The sequence below is a fragment of the Rhinopithecus roxellana genome, chromosome 6 (genome assembly GCF_007565055.1).
Source record: "Rhinopithecus roxellana isolate Shanxi Qingling chromosome 6, ASM756505v1, whole genome shotgun sequence".
Taxonomy (NCBI): Eukaryota; Metazoa; Chordata; class Mammalia; order Primates; family Cercopithecidae; genus Rhinopithecus; species Rhinopithecus roxellana.
Window position 1 is genome coordinate 104313355 of NC_044554.1, and position 19985 is coordinate 104333339.

The 19985-nt window shown below is 50.0% G+C and overlaps 1 protein-coding gene across 2 annotated transcripts in view; it reads right to left on the reverse strand.

Moving 5' to 3' along the window:
• The window catches only part of PRKAR1B (protein kinase cAMP-dependent type I regulatory subunit beta), a 176999-nt gene that overhangs the window by 125046 nt on the left and 31968 nt on the right, over positions 1 to 19985 (reverse strand). For both annotated transcript variants that reach the window (XM_030932418.1, XM_010366624.2), the window contains exons 3-4: positions 7487 to 7657; positions 4146 to 4237 (exon numbers count right to left, since the gene is read on the reverse strand). In XM_030932418.1, coding sequence (XP_030788278.1) covers positions 4146 to 4237; positions 7487 to 7657 — 263 coding nt within the window. The remainder of the gene's footprint in view (positions 1 to 4145; positions 4238 to 7486; positions 7658 to 19985) is intronic.

Here is a 19985-nt window from a genome sequence, read left to right on the forward strand (position 1 = left end):
TTTAAAGGCTGGGCGCAGTGGCTCATACCTGTAATCCCAGAACTTTGGGAGGCCGAGGCGGGTGGATCACTTGAGGTCATGCGTTCAAGACCAGCCTGGCCAACATGGTGAAACCCCATCTCCACTAAATATACAAAAATTAGCCAGGTGTGGTGGCGCACGCCTGTAATCCCAGCTACTTGGGATGCTGAGGCAGGAGAATCGCTTGAACCTGGGAGGTGGACGTTGCAGAGAGCCAAGATGGCACCACTGCACTCCAGCCTGGGCAACAAGAGTGAAACTCCACCTCAAAAAAAAAAAAAATTTAAATTAGCCAGGTGTGGCGGTGCACACCTGCAGTCCCAGCTATTTGGGAAGTTGAGATAGGAGGATCACTTGAGCCCAGAAGGTCGAGGCTGCAGTGAGCTATGATGGTGTCACTGCACTCCAGCCTGGACGACAGAGTAAGGCCTTGTCTTAAGAAAAAAAAAAAGAATGGACAGCTGGTCTGTGTGGCCAGCAGCAGTGGACCAGGGACCTCCTGCCTCAGGGCTGAGTCTGTCTGCAAAGAGGGAGCTGCAGAGGCTCCAGCGAGGCGCGGCTGGGACCAGAGAGGGCTCTCTCTTCCTCAGGGTCCCTCCGTAATCTTCTAAACTGAATTTTTAACCAGGTGAACATAACATCCATTCAAAAACGACATTTCAATTGCATTGTAAATTGATGTTTAAATTCAAGTTAAAATAAATTCAAGTTAAAATAGTCTTCAGCTCTTCAGTATCTGGCTCCTCCTGGTGACCAGGTTCACCACTGCCAGGCGGACACCTCTGTGCTTGTATCCCAGGGCCGCTGTGAGCAAGTACAGCAGGTCCTGAAACAACAGAAGTGTACTGTCTCTGCAGTTCTGGGGGCCAGAAATCCAGATCCAGGATTAGGAGGTGGAAATCAAGGTGCTGCAGAGTCACGCCCTCCAGAGGCCCCAGGCAGACCCCTCCTCGCCTCTTCCAGTGTCTACGGCCCTCCTCAGCCTGTGGCCACATCTCACCAACTCCTGCCTTGCGGTCACATGGCCTCTTCCCCTTGTGTGTGTGGAATCTCCTCCTGCCTCCCCTTAGAAGGCACATGTGACAGTATCAGGGCCCTCCTGGGAAACCCAGGGCCACCCGCCCACCTCTCACTTCATCACATCTGCAAAGTCTCTCTCTGCCACTCAAGATGACACATCCAAGTCCCAGAGACAAGGACGTGGGTATCTTGGGGAGCCTGGACACCTCCCAGGATGGAGTAGCCATGCCCAGCTACTCCAGCCACACACAGCTACTCCAACCATGTCCAGGCTAATCCTGAATTCCAGCCACACCCAGGTACTCTAGCCACATCTAGCTACTCTAGTCATTCCCAGCTATCCATCCATGCTTAGCGACTCTCACCACAATGAGATACTCCAGCTGCACCCAGCTATTCCAGCCACACCCAGCTTCTCTAGCCACATCTAACTACTGCAGTCATGCCCAGCTACTCCATGTATGCCTAGCTACTCTAGCCACACCCAGATATTCCAGCCATGTCCACCTACTCCAACCAAACCCAGCTATTCCAGCCACACCCAGCTATTCACACCATGCCCAGCTACTCCACCCAAACCCAGCTATTCCAGCCACACCCAGCTACTCTGGCCACATCTAGTTATTCCATCCATGCCTAGCTACTCTAGCCACACCCAGCTACTCTAGCCACACCCAGCTACTCCAGCAACACCCAGCTATTCCAGTCACACCCAGCTACTCTAGCCACATCTAGCCACTCGTCATGCCCAGCTAACTCTATCCATGCATAGCTACTCCAGCCACACAGAGCTATCCCAGCCATGCTCAGCCACTCTAACCACTGCTCAACTACAGAGGCAGCAGGTGTTGCTGCTTGGGGTAACTGGGCACCCTGGACCCAAAGTATCCAGCCTGAACCGGGCACATGCTCTGGATGAGATAGGGTATTTCAGCATGATGTGAGCGGCTGGGAGCCAAGGCCCCTGAAGGCCACTCCTCTGCATAGCCCCTGCCACCCTTTCTGAGTGAGATTCCAGCAAAATGTATCAAAAGTCCATGACAAACACGCACACCAACACCCATCACGATCTTAACAGGCCAATCTCTGACCCAGCCACCGGAATGCCGGGAGTCTCCTGCCTAACCGCAGAGTTACTACTCACAGAAACATCGCAGTGCAGAGAAATGAGAATCCTCCCACGTGACCTTGGCAAAGGCAGCAGTTAATAAACTCTGATTCATTCTTACAATGGAACACTGTGCAGATACTCACAACAATTAGATTTGTACTTATACGGAAGGACTTCTTAGACCCGTCACCAGCAAGGAGCAGAGCAGAGAACAACGTGTCTAGTGTGTTCCCAGGGTCCCCACCTGCGCTCTTGGGCACACACCTGCAGACACACAGGGAGGCTGGAGCCCCCCTGGACCACCACACGGTCGCCCTCCAGGAGAGGGAGAAACAGACACCTTCTCTTTGTATTTGATACATATGGAAGTCATTTAGATTTTATATAGGACTAGTATCAAAATGTCTCAATTAATCTAATAAAGAATTATAATTTGTCAAATAATTGTTTTAAAAGAGAGAATTTTCAATGTTATACATCCTTTGATCACATCAAGAAATTTACCTTAAAGAAAGAAATGAACAAGTACTCCAGTATGAAAACGCAAGGATGATCACCAAATGTTCATAAAATTAAAAATGCAGGCCGGGCGCAGTGGCTCATGCCTGTAATCCCAGCACTTTGGGTGGCTGAGGCAGGTGGATCATGAGGTCAGGAGTTTGAGACCAGCCTGGCCAACATGGCAAAACCCCATCTCTACTAAAAATGCAAAAATTAGCCGGACGTGGTGGCAAGCGCCTGTTGTCCCAGATACTCAGGAGGCTGAGGCAGGAGAATTGCTTGAACCTGAGAGGCAGAGGTTGAAGTGAACCGAGATCACACCACTGCAGTCTAGCCTGGCCAACAGAGCAAGACTCTGTCTAAAATAATAATAATAATAGAGATTTTAAAAATGCAAACAGCCACAATAGGAAAACATCTAATTCACACAGAAATTAACAGCACAGACCACTGCAGAACCCTTACTGGTGTGGAAAGATGTTAAGGACGCCGAGTGTAACAAAACAGTGTAGAATGAGATGCTATTACAGACGGGATCTGTGTACAAGGTCAATCCTTAACGACTGCCCCCCAAATATCCCCAAGGATTATCTCTAGGCATCAGATGGAGACATTTTTGCTCTTAATCTTTCCAAACTTTTCTGATTTTTCCAATTATGTCTATGATCACCATCCCTACACATGGCACCCAAGCCCCTTCACATTCGGCCCTTTCCCTGAATAATCCTGACCTCCTCTGTCCCCTCACTGCCACCCAAGCACCTTCACACTCGGCCCTCTCCCTGAATAACCTTGACCTCCTCTGTCCCCTCACTGCCACCCAAGCCCCTTCACACTCAGTCCTTTCCCTGAATAACCCTGACCTCCTCTGTCCCCTCACTGCCACCCAAGCCCCTTCACACTCAGTCCTTTCCCTGAATAACCCTGACTTCCTCTGTCCCCTCACTGTGACCCTGCAGACCTCATCTGCTGTCACCTCCTGCCTCGAGCCTCCAAGCTCCCGGCACGGGCAGGAGCCTCAGGAAAGGTACATTCTGGCCCCATTTCCCCCGCAAGGCGGTGAGCTTAACAACGGCGAGGCACGTCCGTGCATGCGGAAGAGGCCAGAACACGAAGCCCACAGTAATCACACCACCCGTGCCTTTCTAGGTATAGCGCGCGGGGGAACGGCAGATCCAGACCCAGTATTTGAGGAAGGCAGCTGGGCCCTCCCAGAGCAGGGATTCAGCTCAGCAGCAGGGCAGGTGCACGCAGCATAGTATTTTGGGAAGCCACCCCTGTCTGGCGAGCCCACGTTTCCAGAGAGCTGTGACACGTTTCTCCTGGCACCGAGCATTCCATGATCCACGGCCCGTGAGTCAGAGAAATGGCAACGCCTCCCTGGAGGCTGGGGAGGGCGGTAGTGATTCCTGGGCGAGCAACGGGGCCTGCCCACCTCCTGGAGGCCGGGGAGGGCGGCGGTGATGCCGGGGCGGGGGACGAGTCTGCCTACCTCCTCTCGTTGTCATCCAGGTGAGCGAAGAGCACATTCTTGGAGATGGCCTTGGCCAGTGCAGTCATGGTCTTATAGTCCTTGGGAATCACCTGAAGCAGAACCAAAACATCACCACGTGAGCCACCCTGGCCTGACGCTGTGACGCGGCCTGAAATCTCCCTATTCCACCCTCAGCTTGCCGTTATCAGGCAATGGTACAAATATGCAATTTGAAGTTTAATGTGTATTTCACCACTATTTTTTTTTTTTAAACAGTCTTGATCACAGCTCCCTGCAGACCTCCTGGGCTCAAGTGCTCCTCCCGCCTCAGCCTCCCAAGTAGCTGGGACCACAGGTGTGCACCACCACACTTGACTAATTTTTTTTATTTTTAGTAGAGATGAGGTCTCAGTATGTTGCCCAGGCTGGTCTCAAACATCTGAGCTCAAGCAATCCTGCCACCTCAGCCTCCCAAAGGGCTGGGATTACAGGTGTGAGCCACCGCACCAAGCCTCTTATTACTTTTGAAATGCAGTCACGTGTCACGTAATGATGGGGAAGCGTTTCTGAGAAATTCATCATTAGGCAATTTCATCATCATGCGAATATCACAGAGCAACAGACACAAGCCTAGCTGGTGTAGCCTAACTACACACTGAGGTTAGAACGTGACAGAGCCTATCACTCCTAGGCTACAAATCTGTACAGCATGTGGCCATCTTAACACTGCAGGCAGCTGTAACACAATGCTAGGCGTATCTAAACATATCTACACAGGCCGGGCATGGTGGCTCACGCCTGTAATCCTAGCACTTTGGGAGGCCGAGGCAGGTGGATCACCTGAGGTCAGGAGTTCAAGACCAGCCTGGCCAACATGATGAAACCACGTCTCTACTAAAAATACAAAACTTAGTCGGGCGTGGTGGTGCACACTTGTAATCCCAGCTACTCGGGAGGCTGAAGCAGGAGAATCACTTGCGCCCAGGAGGCGGAGGTTGCCAGGAGCCAAGATCGTGCCACTGCACTCCAGCCTGAGTGACAGAGCAAGACTCCATCTCAAAAAAAATAAACAACTAAACAAACAGATCCACACAGAGAAAAGGTACAGTCAAAAATATGGTATCATAATCTTACAGGACCACGTAGATGCAATCTGTCAACAACCAGAGTGCGGTCATGTAGTGGGTACCTATATGCAGTATGCTGTTATTGGCTACAGTCACCCCACTGTGCAAAGACTTCAAAACCCATTCCTCCTGTGTGTCTGTCTGTCTGTCTGAAACTCTGCACCCTTTGATCAACAATTCCCCACTCCCTCTCTGGATGAATCAGAAGCACTATGAACACCTCAGATGCCAGGATATCCCCCCTTAAAATAAAACCATGCAGGAAAGTCGTTTAGGCCATAATGAGAGCTAGTGTGGTGCTCGGGCCACCTGGGAAGTCCCTGTCTGTCCAGGTGCAACAGCGGACCACACGGGCTTAGGCGTGTTGTCTGTTTAACACGGAGAGCCCCTGTGCAGACGTCTTTGAGAGACAGCACTGAAATCTCCTAAAAAGCCACTTCAGTTCTAACGCTTAAAAGCATTGGCTGGGCACGGTGGCTCACACCTGTAATCCCAGCACTTTGGGAGGCCGAGGCAGGTGGATCACCTAAGGTCAGAAGTTCGAGACCCGCCTGGCCAGCATGGTGAAACCCCATCTCTACTAAAAATACAAACAATTAGCAGGGCGTGATGACAGGCACCTGTAATCCCAGCCAATCAGGAGGCTGAGACAGGAGAATCACATGAACCTGGGAGGCAGAGGCTGTGGTGAGCTGAGATCGTGCCACTGCACTCCAGCCTGGGAAACAAAAGTGAAACTCTGTCTCATATATATATATATATATATATAAGTGTTTTGTTTTCAAATCCTTTCTATTTACAGAGAAGTTGCAAAGATCATTCCCGTGTACCCTGCAGGTCCCCTGATGTTACCACCTTACATCCTAGGATGCATTTATCACAACCAGGGAGGCCACGTCGCTATGTGCCAGTCACAAGCCCCACACCAAATCTGTTCTTCCTTTTTTTTTTTTGCCTGAGTGGCCTTTTTCTTTCCCAGGACTCTGTCCTGTCTCCCCTGTGCCCTCTGGTCTGCGACAGTTCTTCACACTCTCCTCATGTGACACGAGCAGGGCTCGTCAGGCATTCTGCAGAGCGTCCTGCAATTTGGGTTTATCTGAGGTTCTTCTCATGGTTAGACTGAGGTTCTGTGTCTCAGGGAGGTAGAAGACCCCAGAGGCGGAGTGCCCTAATAAATGTTTAACAATGCTTGTGCTAGCTTTAATTAGCTGATTATAAAAGTATTAAGGGCTGGGCGCGGTGGCTCACGCCTGTAATCCCAGCACTTTGGGAGGCCGAGACAGGTGGATCACGAGGTCAGGAGATCAAGACCATCCTGGACAACATGGTGAAACCCCGTCCCTACTAAAAATACCAAAAAAATTAGCCGCGCGAGGTGGCGGGCGCCTGTAGTCCCAGTTACTCAGGAGGCTGAGGCAGGAGAATGGTGTGAACCCGGGAAGCGGAGCTTGCAGTGAGCCGAGATCGTGCTGCTGCACTCCAGCCTGGGCGACTGAGCGAGACTCTGTCTCAAAAAACTAAATAAATAAATAAACAAACAAACAAACAAAAAAGTATTAAGCACTGGGGAAAGGAATGGGGTGTGCGTGTTTAGGAAACAGAGTCTCAGTTCTGCAAGGTAAGAAGGTTCTGGATATGGTGGTGGTGACAATTCCACAACAATGAGAATGTGCTTAATGCCACTCAACCATGCACTCAGAAATGGCTAAGAGGGTATTGGAGACTGACTTGTGTCTCCCCAGAAATTCACATGTGGAAGCCCTAACCAGCTATGGTATTCCGAGAGAAGCCTTTGGGAGGTGGCTGTGGTTGGATGGGGTCATGAGAGGAGGGCCCTGAATAATGGGATTTGTGCCTGTATAAGAAGAGACCAGAGAGGCTGCAGGAGCATGGGAGGCACACAGCCCAGGACAGTGCCTCTGCTGACTCCAAGGACCTGGGTGCTAGCGAGTCCCTTCCCTTCCCTGAGCCTGCGAGGATCCTAAAGCCGCCCTGGGGCTGCAGAGACCCCACACAGAGCTGCTCCCATAAATTCAAGCTCAGCTCATCTGGCAAAGACAGTAACAAACCAATCCTGCCCAGAACTGCGTCCACCATCACCCACGTAGTCCTCCCTCCAACCAAAATGACACTGAGGCCTCAGGAGGACGAGGGTGCCCTGTGGGGGTCCAGGGAGCTCACAGGTGACAGCCACGTGCCGAGGCCTGGGGACGGGAACCCCGTGAGCCTCACCTTCCTGACATAGGACACGGCGTCCTCCTCAGTGTACACCTCGGCGCTCACGCCTCCTCGCCGGCGGCGGGCCTTCACCACGGGGTTCGGGGGGGTGGGCGACACCTCCTCATCATGGGAGTCCGACTGTGAGTTCGACTTCTGCCGCGCCAAAATCTGCCTGTTTTCTTCCTGTGTGGGAGAGGAAAACACAGAAAGGAAGTAAGAACCTGGCTGTTGTGGTCCGGCACAGGGCTCACGCCTGTGATCCCAACATTGTGGGAGGCCCAGTGGGAGGATCGCTTGAACGCAGGAGCTGGAGATAGGGTTAGGCTTTGTGTCCCCACCCAAATCTCATCTTGAATTGTAAAGCCCATCATCCCCATGTGTCCAGGGAGAGACCTGGTGGAGGCAATTGAATCATGAGGGCGGTTTCCCCCTTGCTGTTCCTGTGATCATGAGGGAGTTCTCATGAGAGCTGATGAAACCGGTTTCCAAGGGGCTCCTCCCCCTTCACTCAGCACTTCTCCCTCCTGCCGCCTTGTGAAAAAGGGGCTTTGCTTCCCCCTCGCCTTCTGCCATGATCCTAAGTTTCCTGAGGTCCCACCAGCCATGAGGAACTGTGAGTTAATTCAACCTCTCCATAAACTACCCAGTCTCAGGTGGTTCTTTATAGCAGTTTGAAAATGGACTAATACACCCTGTCCCTACAAAAAAAAAAAGAATCAGCTGTAAGTGGTTTCACCTAAAGTCACAGTTTCTGAGAACCTGTCAACATTTCTGTGTATGTATCAGTTTTGTGAGACATTGAAAAATAAGTGAGTGAGGCTGTCTGGGTAATTTTTATAACTGCCTGTAAATCCACAATTATCTGAAAATTAAAACTTTAATTTGCTTTTTAAAGTGGGTGAGAGACTGAACTGGCATGGGGTTTATGGAGGCTGAGATGACAAGCACCTAGAGGTCTGCTGGGAGGAGGGGACTGGAAGTTGAGCCCCGAGTCACCGTGCAACGACCATGGTTGTGTCCTCCACGTAGCTTGGGATTGCTCCAAAGCCCATCCTGCCTTGAGCTGTGGATGGCAGGACGCACCACCCCTGCAGACCTTGCTCCTGCCCACAGACAAGTGCACCAACCACTGTCCACAGCTCTTCAGCCACTCTAAGCCTCATGCATCTGGCGTGGTCTTAGTCAGCCTGTGCATTTCAGTCCCACCAGGGCAGATGTGCCTTTCCTCCTGCACCTGGAGGACTTCTGTTTGCATAACCTGCAGCCTAAACACTGACCTCCACCACCCTCAAAGGTGGGCTTAGGACCAGGGACAGGGGGGGCTCTGTGGTCTGAGGACACACCTGGCCCTGAGCTGAGCCCCTTTCTTGCTGCAATTCTGCCTCTTTGGGAAAAGGGTGAAGTAAGGGGTGGGAGGAAGGAAGGAGGGAAGGAGGAAGGAGAGAGGGAGGAGGGCGTACGGAGGAGGGAGAGGAAAAGGCAAGAATCAGCAGTGCCAGGCAGCCTGGAGAGCCCAGGAGCCTAGTCCCTGTCCTAAGGCCACGCCAGGTAGCCCAACTCATGGGGACCACAGCTGAGCACACTCCTTTCCTAGAGTGCTGTGTGACCCTTAGTAAGTTGCTTGACCTCACTGGGACTTATCTGTGAGGGGAAATGAAGACACGTGTCCCTGGCATTGTAGCAAGAAGAGACGAGACTTCAGGCCAGGTGTGGTGGCTTCAGGCCAGGTGCGGTGGCTTCAGGCCGGGTGTGGTGGCTTCAGGCTGGGTGTGGTGGCTCACACCTATAATCCCAGCACTTAGGGAGGATCATTTGGCCCCGGGAGTTCAAGACCAGCCTGGGCAACATAGTGAGACCACATCTCAAAAAAAATGTGTTGGCCAGGCACGGTGGCTCACACCTATAACCCCAGCACTTTGGGAGGCCAAGGCGGGTGGATCATGAGGTCAGGAGATCAAGACCATCCTGGCTAACACAGTGAAACCCCTTCTCTACTAAAAATACAAAAAATTAGCTGGGTGTGGTGGCGGGTGCCTGTAGTCCCAGCTACTCGGGAGGCTGAGGCAGGAGAATGGCATGAACCCGGGAGGCGGAGCTTGCAGTGAGCCGAGATCGTGCCACTGCACTCCAGCCTGGGCAACAGAGCGAGACTCCATCTCAAAAAAAAAGATTTTTTTAAGGAAAATTATTTTAAGGAAAAGAGATTTCAACCTGTCCTAACAGATACAAACTGCTCTGTGTGCAGAAGCAATGCTGGCTCACGTGTCCTGAGTGTTCACCCTGGTCACTCATGCCCTACTCAGCCTCGAGGTGGGTGCGGCCCCCAACCCCTCACACAGATCAGGCACACAAGGCCCTCGCTCTCCCTCCCGGCCTCACCCTGATCCAGCTCCCCACCTTCCTGCTGGTCCTCTGAGGGCTTTGGTCCCCCACAGCTGGGGAGCTTCCCAAAAAAAGATGGCGGCCCCATCAGGCAGGGCCTTGCTTCATGGACCAGGAGGTGGAGGAGGAATTCAGGGGCAACCAGGCCAAGTTCCCTACCAATGCTTTCTGACACCCCAAGACCCAGACGTGCCCACCTGTGACAAGGCTGAGACCGCGGTTCTGAGGTGCCCACCCTCCAGGGGCACAGGAGCTCTGACAGATGCAGATACCATGGGTGAAAGTCATCAAGATCCAGACCTGGGACCACAGGAGCCCAGGAGCCCGGGAGCCGGGCAGTCCCCCAAGGCCAGAAGCCCACGTGTCCTGTGGCTGCTCCTCCTCTTCCCTTTTACTGTGGAAATTCCCAAACTACACAAGAGTAAACAGAGTAATACAATGAATCACCAAACGACCGTCACCCACCCTCAACCATTATCCAAATGGAGGCAGTCCTATTTCCTGTCACCTCCACACACTTCACACAGACACAGACACACACACACACAGGATGGAAGCAAATCTCAGATATAGCATTTTAAATACTTCAATATCTATCTCTAAAATACAACTTGTTAAAACATAACCACAATCCCCATTATCATCTTCTGTGAGTTGGATGCTGTTTGTCCCCCCTGAAATTTGATCCTCAATGTGGTGATGTTGGGAGGTCTATGAATGTAATTTTTTATATTAATTAATACAATTCATGTTACATATAAAATATACATATAACAGTAGGAAGATACACCATGAAAATATCTAAAAAAGAGACAAAAAGAGAAAATACATGTGTGTGTGTATATATATATATATATGTAAAATATGTTTTTTATATATATACACATATAGCAAAAACATTCCAGGAGGCTCAATATCTGATTAACACCAGTTCCAGAAGACAAAATAAAATAGAAATTTGACAGAAATAAAAGAAAAATTTCCCTAAACTGAAGAACATGAGTGTCTTGGTTGACAGAGCCCACAAGATTTTCATTCCTAGTAAAAGGATCTCTTACACTATACTTCCAGGGATGAGAATTTTCCAAAAGCTCCCATAGAGAAAAGTCAGGTCACCTACAAAGGACCGACAGTAAGAATGGCTCAAACTTCTCAAAAGAAACACTAGATACTAGAGGACAATGAAACGAAGCCTCCAACATTCTGAAGGAAACTTCCTTTCAAGCTAGACCTTTATACCCAGCTAAACTAGCATTCACGTTTGTAGTTATAATAAAGGCGTTTCCCCAGTATACTTGATCGATAATTTTTAACTTTTAGAATGTACTTACAGACAAAGCATAAAAGGCATAATTCTGTTTTTGAAAAAAATAAATAAATATTATCAATGCAGACAATGCAAAATGAAAAGTTCAGATAACAAAAAGGTAATAAAATTTTGAAAAGGAAACTAAGCAGGGTGGATATGTGAAGACCTTTGCCTTTTAAAATGGAGAATCAAAGAATATAGTTCACAATGAAATTATAAAGGGGTTAGTGTATTATTTAAAGTTTAGGATTTTAGAAGGGAAATAATAAATGATTTTGAAATGGTGATACAACTATGCTGGGAAGATGGAGAGAGAAGGTGGGGTCATCTGGCATTGCCCAAAGTCAACAGAGGGTGTTGAAAATTTTAGTTATTATTTACCACCACTCTGACCCAAGCCAGCATTCATCTCTCATCTAGAATATTGAGATGGCTATTCTTGCAGTTAGGTATTTTATTAAAGCACAAATCAGGTTTTTACTCCTGGTAATGACAAACTAAGTTGTTTAGATTGAGCTTTCTGGAGAGATTGACTAGAAAACCTTGATGAAATGTTAAAAATGTATTTTTGAAAGCATCGGAGAGCTACCACAGCAGAGAAGAATTACAAGGCCAATTTCAAGGAGACAGAAACCCAGAGAGGTGAACACAGCACTTGGAACCATGAGAAGTGTCTACAACAAGCAGCCGAGAAATGACAGGCTGAGGTTTCAACAGATTTGCAGAGGTAGGAAAGACCAAAACTGGAATTTAGGGCCTGCCTAGGAAAAGGGATCCTAGTAAATCCTCCAGATTTTGTGCTTTGGCCCAAAAGATTTTCTGTGGACACTAGAAGGAAGGATGAGCTGGGATTAAGCCAGCCTGCCCGGGACTGAAGCTCAGCTCAAATCATCTTAGTCCCTAATTGGATCAGGGTGATCCAGGATTGCCAGCACCCCTAGGTTAGCCATTTTTCCAAGGCAATTACAGATTCTCTCAAAAGGAATATATCAGCTTCAAATTTTCTCTTTAATTCTTCATATGTAATGCTGGGAACTCAATCAAAAATAACTCAGATACAAAGAGACAAGATCATGTAATCAAAACCCAAGAGAAGCAACAGACAACACAAAACGATCCCCTCAAGGGATGCAGATCATGGAATTAATGGACGGAGCCTTTAAAATAATTATGCTCAGTATGCTCAAGGAAATAAAAGATGAAACCGAGAACACTGGCACGGAACTAAGAAAAAAATAATTTTTAAGGCATATGGAAATGCAGGAATCTAAAAAACAAAAATGGGAACTAAGAACTTGGTGGATGGGTTTAACAGCAGATGAGAAACACAAGGGAAGAAATTAATAACCTGGAAAACAGATGAAAATATCCAGACTGAAGTACAAAGACAGGAAAGGAAAGCAACTACAGAAAAGTGCTGAAGAGCATGTGGGCTATGGCAAAAAGCTCCAGTTTATGTGAATTTGAGTTCCAGATGGAGGGGAGAGAATACGGCAGAAGCAATGTTTGAAGAGATCATGAGGAAGAATTTTCCTAAACGAATAAAAGACATCAGGCCACAGACTCAACAAGCACACAAACTCCTACACAGGATAAACCTGCAGAGCGTGGTAAACCGCAGGAGCCAGAGACAGAGAAAAACCTAAAATGCAGCCAGAAGAAAAAGACATTACCGGCCGGGCATGGTGGCTCACGCCTGTAATCCCAGCACTTTGGGAGGCCAAGGCAGGTGAATCACCTGAGGTTGGGAGTTCGAGACCAGCCTGACCAACATGGTGAAACCCCGTCTCTACTAAAAATACAAAAATTAGCCAGGCATGGTGGTGCGTGCCTGTAATCCCAACTAGTCGGGATGCTGAGGCAGGAGAATCGCTTGAACCCAGGAGGCAAGAGGTTGCAGTGAGCTGGGATTGCATCACCGCATGCCAGCCTGGGCAACAGAGGGAGACTCTGTCTCAAAAAAAAAAAGAAAAGAAAAGACATTACCTTCAAAAGGGCATCACAGACCTGACGGCTGACTTCTTGATGGAAATAACAAAAATCAGAAGACAAGAAAGACAGCATCGAGGTTCTACTCCTCATCCACTAACTGCCAACCTAGAATTCTATACCCAGTGAACACAGCCTTCAAAAATGAGGGTGAAATACAGCCAACTGCAGACAAACACACGGAAAAATCCATTCCCGATAGGCCCACTGGCAGGAAAACACTAGGAGCTTTACCTCAGACAGGAAGAAAATGACCGCTGGGGGAAACTTGGAAATGCTGGAAGAAATGAACCAAAGAACGTGGAAGTGTGGGGGTAAATCTATACACACACTAGCCACATAAAATACAACACAGGCCCGGTGTGGTGGCTCACGCCTGGAACCCAGCACCTTGGGAGGCCGAGGAGGGCAGATCACCTGAGGGCAGGAGATCACCTGAGGTCATAAAGCCAGCCTGGCCAACATGGTGAAACCCCATCTCTACTAAAAATACAAAAATTAGCCAGGCAGGCACCTGTAATCCCAGCTACTCGGGAGGCTGAGGCAGGAGAATCACCTGAACCCGGGGGACAGTGGTTGCATTGAGCCAAGATCGTACCACTGCACTCCAGCCTGGGTGACAAAGAAACACTCCACCTCAAAAAAAAAAAAAAAAAAAAAAAAAACTCGGGCGCAGTGGCTCACGCCTGTAATCCCAGCACTTTGGGAGGCCGAGGCAGGTGGATCACGAGGTCAGGAGATTGAGACCATCCTGGCTAACACAGCGAAACTCCATTTTTACTAAAAATACAAAAAATTAGCCGGGCGTGGTGGCAGGTGCCTGTAGTCCCAGCTACTCGAGAGGCTGAAGCAGGAGAATGGCGTGAACCCGGGAGACAGAGCTTCCAGTGAGCTGAGATCGCACCACTGAACTCCAGCCAGGGCGACAGAGCGAGACTCTGTCTCAAAAAAAAAAAAAAAAAGAAAGAAACCCCATCTCCACTAGAAAAATACCAAAAAAGTAGCTGGACGTCGTGGTGTGTGCCTGTAATCCCAGCTACCCAGGGGGCTGAGACAGAAGAATCACTTGATCTGGGAGGTGGAGGTTGCAGTGAGCCGAGATTGCGCCACTGCACTCCAGCCTGGGTGACAGAGTGAGACTCCATCACAAAAAAAAAAAAAAAATACAAGACAGATTGCACACTCCCCTGCCCACTAGAACCCTCCAACGGCCTCTGATCTGAGTTGAAACAGAATTATGTCAACCGGGAAGGCCCTGCATGATCCGCCCTCAGCCCCATTCCCCTCACCTGCCCCAGGGCTCTCTGCTGTCCTCCCACACGAAACACACTCCCACCTTTCACTTGCGATTCTCTGCCAAGGACAGCCTTCATCGATGTCTTGGGGCTCCTCCCTTCCCTCCCTAAGTCTCCACTCAAATGTGACCTTCTTGGTGCAGGAAAACCCTCCCAACACGCCTCTCCTCCCCTCCAGCGTTCTGCAGTCCTCTCAGCAGGGGCCACGGTCTCACAGTTACATATCTGATGTACTTTGCATCTTAACTATGGTTATTGTCTGGCTCCCTCACTAGGATACTGCCTGGGCTTGATTCACAGCTAAATCTCTGGTGCTTAAAGCAGTGCCTATGTACAGTAAATGCTTAATACATATTTGTTAAATAAATATCAATGAGATAAGATCATGTGACCAAAGAGACAAGATCATGTGATCAAAAATCAAGAGAAGCAACAGACAATACAAAGAGATCCCCCCAGGGGAAGCAGATCGTGGAATTCGTGGACAAAGACTTTAAAATAATTAGGCTCAGTATGTTAGAGGAAATAAAGGACAAAACTGAGAACACTGGAACAGAACTAAAAGGAAAATGTTTTTAAAGCCAAATGGAAATGCTAGAATCCAAAAACATAATAATAAACAAAAAAATTATTTCAATTTTTGAAGAAAACAAAATTTTAAATTCACATCACAGAGTAACCCAAGATATATTAACAAAATTGTAAACACTTTCCTTCTTTTCTTACTTGGTATTTTATCTGGGCTTTGACTACAACCATGCAACAAAAGAAAAAGATGGGGAGGATAAGGAGGGGATGGGGAGGATAAGGAGGGGATGGGGAGGATAAGGAGGGGATGGGGAGGAGAGCCTGCATATAAAAAAGAACCCAAAGAGAACACTTTTTTTTTTTTTGAGACGGAGTCTCGCTCTGTCACCCAGGCTGGAGTGCAGTGGCCAGATCTCAGCTCACTGCAAGCTCCGCCTCCTGGGTTTACGCCATTCTCCTGCCTCAGCCTCCCGAGTAGCTGGGACTACAGGTACCCACCACCTCGCCCGGCTAGTTTTTGGGTTTTTTTTTTTTTGTATTTTTTAGTAGAGACGGGGTTTCACCATGTTAGCCAGGATGGTCTCGATCTCCTGACCTCGTGATCCGCCCGTCTTGGCCTCCCAAAGTGCTGGGATTACAGGCTTGAGCCACCACGCCCAGCCTTTTTTTTTTTTTTTTTTTTTTTTTTTTTTTTTTTTTTTTTTTTTTTGAGACAGAGTCTCATGCTGCCGCCCAGGCTGGAGTGCAGTAGCGTGATCTCAGCTCACTGCAAGCTCCACCTCCCAGGTTCACACCATTCTCCTGCCTCAGCCTCCCGAGTAGCTGGGACTGTAAGTGCCCGCCACCACATCTGGCTAATTTTTTTGTAGTTTTAGTAGAGACGGGGTTTCACCGTGTTAGCCAGGATGGTCTCAATCTCCCGACCTTATGATCCATCCACCTTGGCCTCCCAAAGTGCTGGGATTACAGGCGTGAGCCACCACACCCAGCCAATAACACATTTTATAAAGAGCTAAGGGAGGGAGGCCAGGCATGGTGGGCTCACGCCTGTAATCCCAGCAGTTTGGGAGGCCAAGGCAGGAGGATCACTTGAGGCCAGGAGTTCGAGACCACCCTGGGCAACATGGTGAAACCCCATCTCTACTGAAAATACAAAAATTAGCCAGGCCTGGTGGTGTGCTCCTGTAATCCCAGCTACTCGGGAGGCTGAGGCAGGAGAATCACTTGAACCCAGGAGGTTGAGGTTGCAGTAAGCTAAGGTCGTGCCACTGCACTCCAGCCTGGGTGGACAGACTGAGACTCTGTCTCAAAAACAAGAGCTGAGAGGGGAAGGGGGTGAGGGTTGAAAAATGACCTGTTGGGTGCCATGCTCACCACCCGAGTGGTGTGGTCATTCATATCCTAGACCTCAGCACCACACAACATCCCCATGTAACAAACCTGCACATGTACCCCCGAACCTAAAATAAAGATTGGAAAAAAAAAGAAGTTAAATAAGAACCCATCAACAACAACAGAAAAACATTTCAAGTGCTGAGCTACTGGGATCAGCGTGGAATTTCTTCAACTTCGTGCGTGTTGCTGTAATGTTAACACAACACAAACAAATTGGAAGAAACCATGTCATAATAAAAGTAAACTATTGTGTGCCACCGTGCAGACATAAACACCACTAAAACCACCTAAATAAATAACAAGTCCCAGAAGCAATGCCCCCACCAGGTGCACACCCAGAAGACGGGGCTCCTCAGGAAGGGGCTGGTGCTTCTCAGACACTCAGAGGCCTGAGTGTAAACTAACGCAACGCCCAGCAGTCCTGTCTCCAGCTGCACTGAATGGGTGCCGGCTCTGAGGGTGACCGGTCTCCACTGCATCCTGCTCACCAGGCCTGGCAGCTGGCGTCTCCACTGCTGGCCACCCCACGCTAATCGACCTCAGGGATCGGCTGCACAGGACCCACTCAGGAAAATCACCACATCGGCATCCATTGCTTCTACACAAACCAGGAGGTCCCATTAGAAATGGCAGCCTGCACTTGGGAACCCTCCTTCCCACTGGCCCACTGCAAATCCAACCCAAAGGGTCCCACAGCCACTCAAACTGGCCAGTGGAAATGGGTTTCCATCCATGAAATGAGCCCACAGATGACGGGGAACCCTGGCCAGGCCAAGATCAGGAACTCTCTATCAATCGAGATGTCTCTTCTAAAAACAGTGAGATTCCAAATCCCCTGCCTAGTCAGGAGGGGTGTAGGAGGGCGGCTTTGATGGAGAGGGAGGGCCTCCACTCCCAGGGACGAAGATGCAGCCAGGGCCCCCCAGCGCAGCACAGCCAAGCAGGGGGAGCAAATGAAGACAAGAGCCGGGCATTACCGGTGGATCCATGTCCACACGCCCTCCTGCCTACAGGCAGTCCTTTTGGACAGCCCAAAGTGGGGCAGACGCCCTGCCAGGCGCTGAATGGCACGTGGCCTCTGTCCAGGTCTCCACGGAGCTGTTGGAAGCCCAGCGCCGTGACCTCACACAGTCAAGAGCGGTTCTCTCATGGACAAAACGTCGGGGAGGGGAATCCAGGGGGCGGTGGGGATGGCCCAGGGGGCTCTGCAGACACCAGCAATCACCTCCTGCGGAGGACAGTGTGTCCCCTGAACTCCCTGCCAAGGAAACACCTCATCCCTCTCCAGTCACCATGACAACGGGCCATCTCACAATCTCTCAGAATGGCATAGACGCCTCCCTGGAGCTGTGAGTCCCTTGCTCACATCCATCCCCAGGCTGAATCACTGGGAGACAGAGATCAAGGGTGAGACGCTGCAAATACGTTCTCGTTCTAATCGACCTCAGGGATCAGCTGTACAGGACCCACTCAGGAACATCACCACATTGGCATCCATTGCTCCTACACAAACCAGGAGGTCTCACTAGAAATGGCAGGTGGGCCAGACGCAGTGGCTCACACCTGTAACCCCAGCACTTTGGGAGGCCAAGGCAGGCAGATCACCTGAGGTCGGGAGTGCGAGGCCAGCCTGACCAACATGGTGAAACCCCATCTCTACCAAAAATACACAAATTAGCCACATGTGGTGGTGGGCGCCTGTCATCCCAGCAACTTGGGAGGCTGAGGCAGGAGAATCGATTGAACTCGGGAGGCAGAGATTACAGAGTGCCATTGCACTCTAGCCTGGGAAACAAGGGCGAAGCTCCGTCGAAAGGAAGGAAGGAAGGAAGGAAGGAAGGAAGGAAGGAAGGAAGGAAGGAAGGAAGGAAGGAAGGAAGGAAGGGAGGGAGGGAGGGAGGGAGGGAGGGAGGGAGGGAGGGCAGGGAGGGAGAGAAGGAGAGAGGGAGGGAAGGAGAGAGGGAGGGAAGGAAGGAAGGAAGGAAAGAGGGAAGGAGGGAAGGAGGGAAGGAAGGAAGGAAGGAAGAAGGAAGGAAGGAAGGAAGGAAGGAAGGAAGGAAGGAAGGAAGGAAGGAAGGAAGGAAGGAAGGAAGGAAGGCAGGCAGGCAGGCAGGCAGGCAGGCAGGCAGGCAGGCAGAAAGGCAGGCAGGCAGGCAGGCAGGCAGGAAAATGGCAGGTGCATCACAAGTGATGGGTTCCGGGCCTTTGTTTGTAGAAATTACTAGAAATAGTAGCAATAATAGAGGTAAGAGTAAGTCGGCAGGAACCTGAAGCCTGGGAGTTGAGAGAGGTCGGTCGTGACTGCTCCCCCCAACCACGGTGCAAATTGTTTACATCAACACTGAGGCTCTGCAGTCACCCGGGAGAAACAGAAGCCGCAGGCAAAATGGCACTCATCATACCAGAGTAATTTTTAGGCAGTTCACATTGCCTCCTGGAGGGTGGGGAGGCAGGGACACAGCTGGAGGCCGACTCAGGCACTCAACACAGGTTTATTCAGAGACAGGGTAAGAGGCAGGACAGCCCTGGACAGGGAAAGGTAGGTTCTCAACCCCATAGTAGGAAAACCTGGGGCTTCATCCCAGACGCCCTGCAGGCTGGAGGGGGCTGAGAAGAGAGAGTTTGTTTGAGCAGGTGAGTGGGAATTTTTTTTTTTTTTTTTTTTTTTTGAGACGGAGTCTTGTGCGGTGGTGAGATCTCAGCTCACTGCAAGCTCCGTCTCCCGGGTTCACGCCATTCTCCTGCCTCAGCCTCCTAAGTAGCTGGGACCACAGGTGCCTACCACCATGCCTGGCTAATTTTTTGTATTTTCAGTAGAGATGGGGTTTCACCATGTTAGCCAGGATGGTCTCGATCTCCTGACCTCAGGTGATCTGCCCGCCTCAGCCTCCCAAAGTGCTGGGATTACAGGTGTGAGCCACCATGCCCGGCCGATTTTTTTTTTTTTTTTTTTTAATTAAGATGGAGTTTCGTTCTGTCGCCCAGGCTGGCACAATCTTGGCTCACTGCAACCTCTGCCTCCTGGGTTCAAGCGATTCTCCTGCCTCAGCCTCCTGAGTAGCTGGGACTACAGGTGTGCACCACCACACCCAGCTAATTTTTGTATTTTTAGTAGAGAGGGGGTTTCCCCACGTTGGTCAGCTGGTCTCTAACTCCTGATATCAAGTGATCCTCCTGCCTCAGCCTCCCAAAGTCCTGGGATTACAGGCGTGAGCCAGTGTGTTCTGCCAGGGTTTTCTTTTTTTTTTTAATTGAGGTAAAAGTCATGTAACTTAAAGTTAACAATTAACCATATTAAAGTGCACAACTCAGCTGCGTTGACACATTCACCGTGCTGTGCAACCACCACCTCCGTCCAGATCCAGGACCTCTGCAGACCCTGTGCCATTCAGCAGCTGCCCCCCGATGCCCGCCCCAGGCCCTGACAGCCCTGAATCGGCTTCCTGTCTTTGTGAGACTGCCCGTTCCAGCTACTTCACAGAAGCAGAAATGTGCATTTGGCCTCTTGCGTCTGGCTCATTTCACTGGCGTTACGTCTCCAAGGTTCGTCCGCGCTGTGCCGCGTGTCGGGTGCTTCACTCCCTTCTGCAGCTTTCCCTTGTGTGGAGAGGCC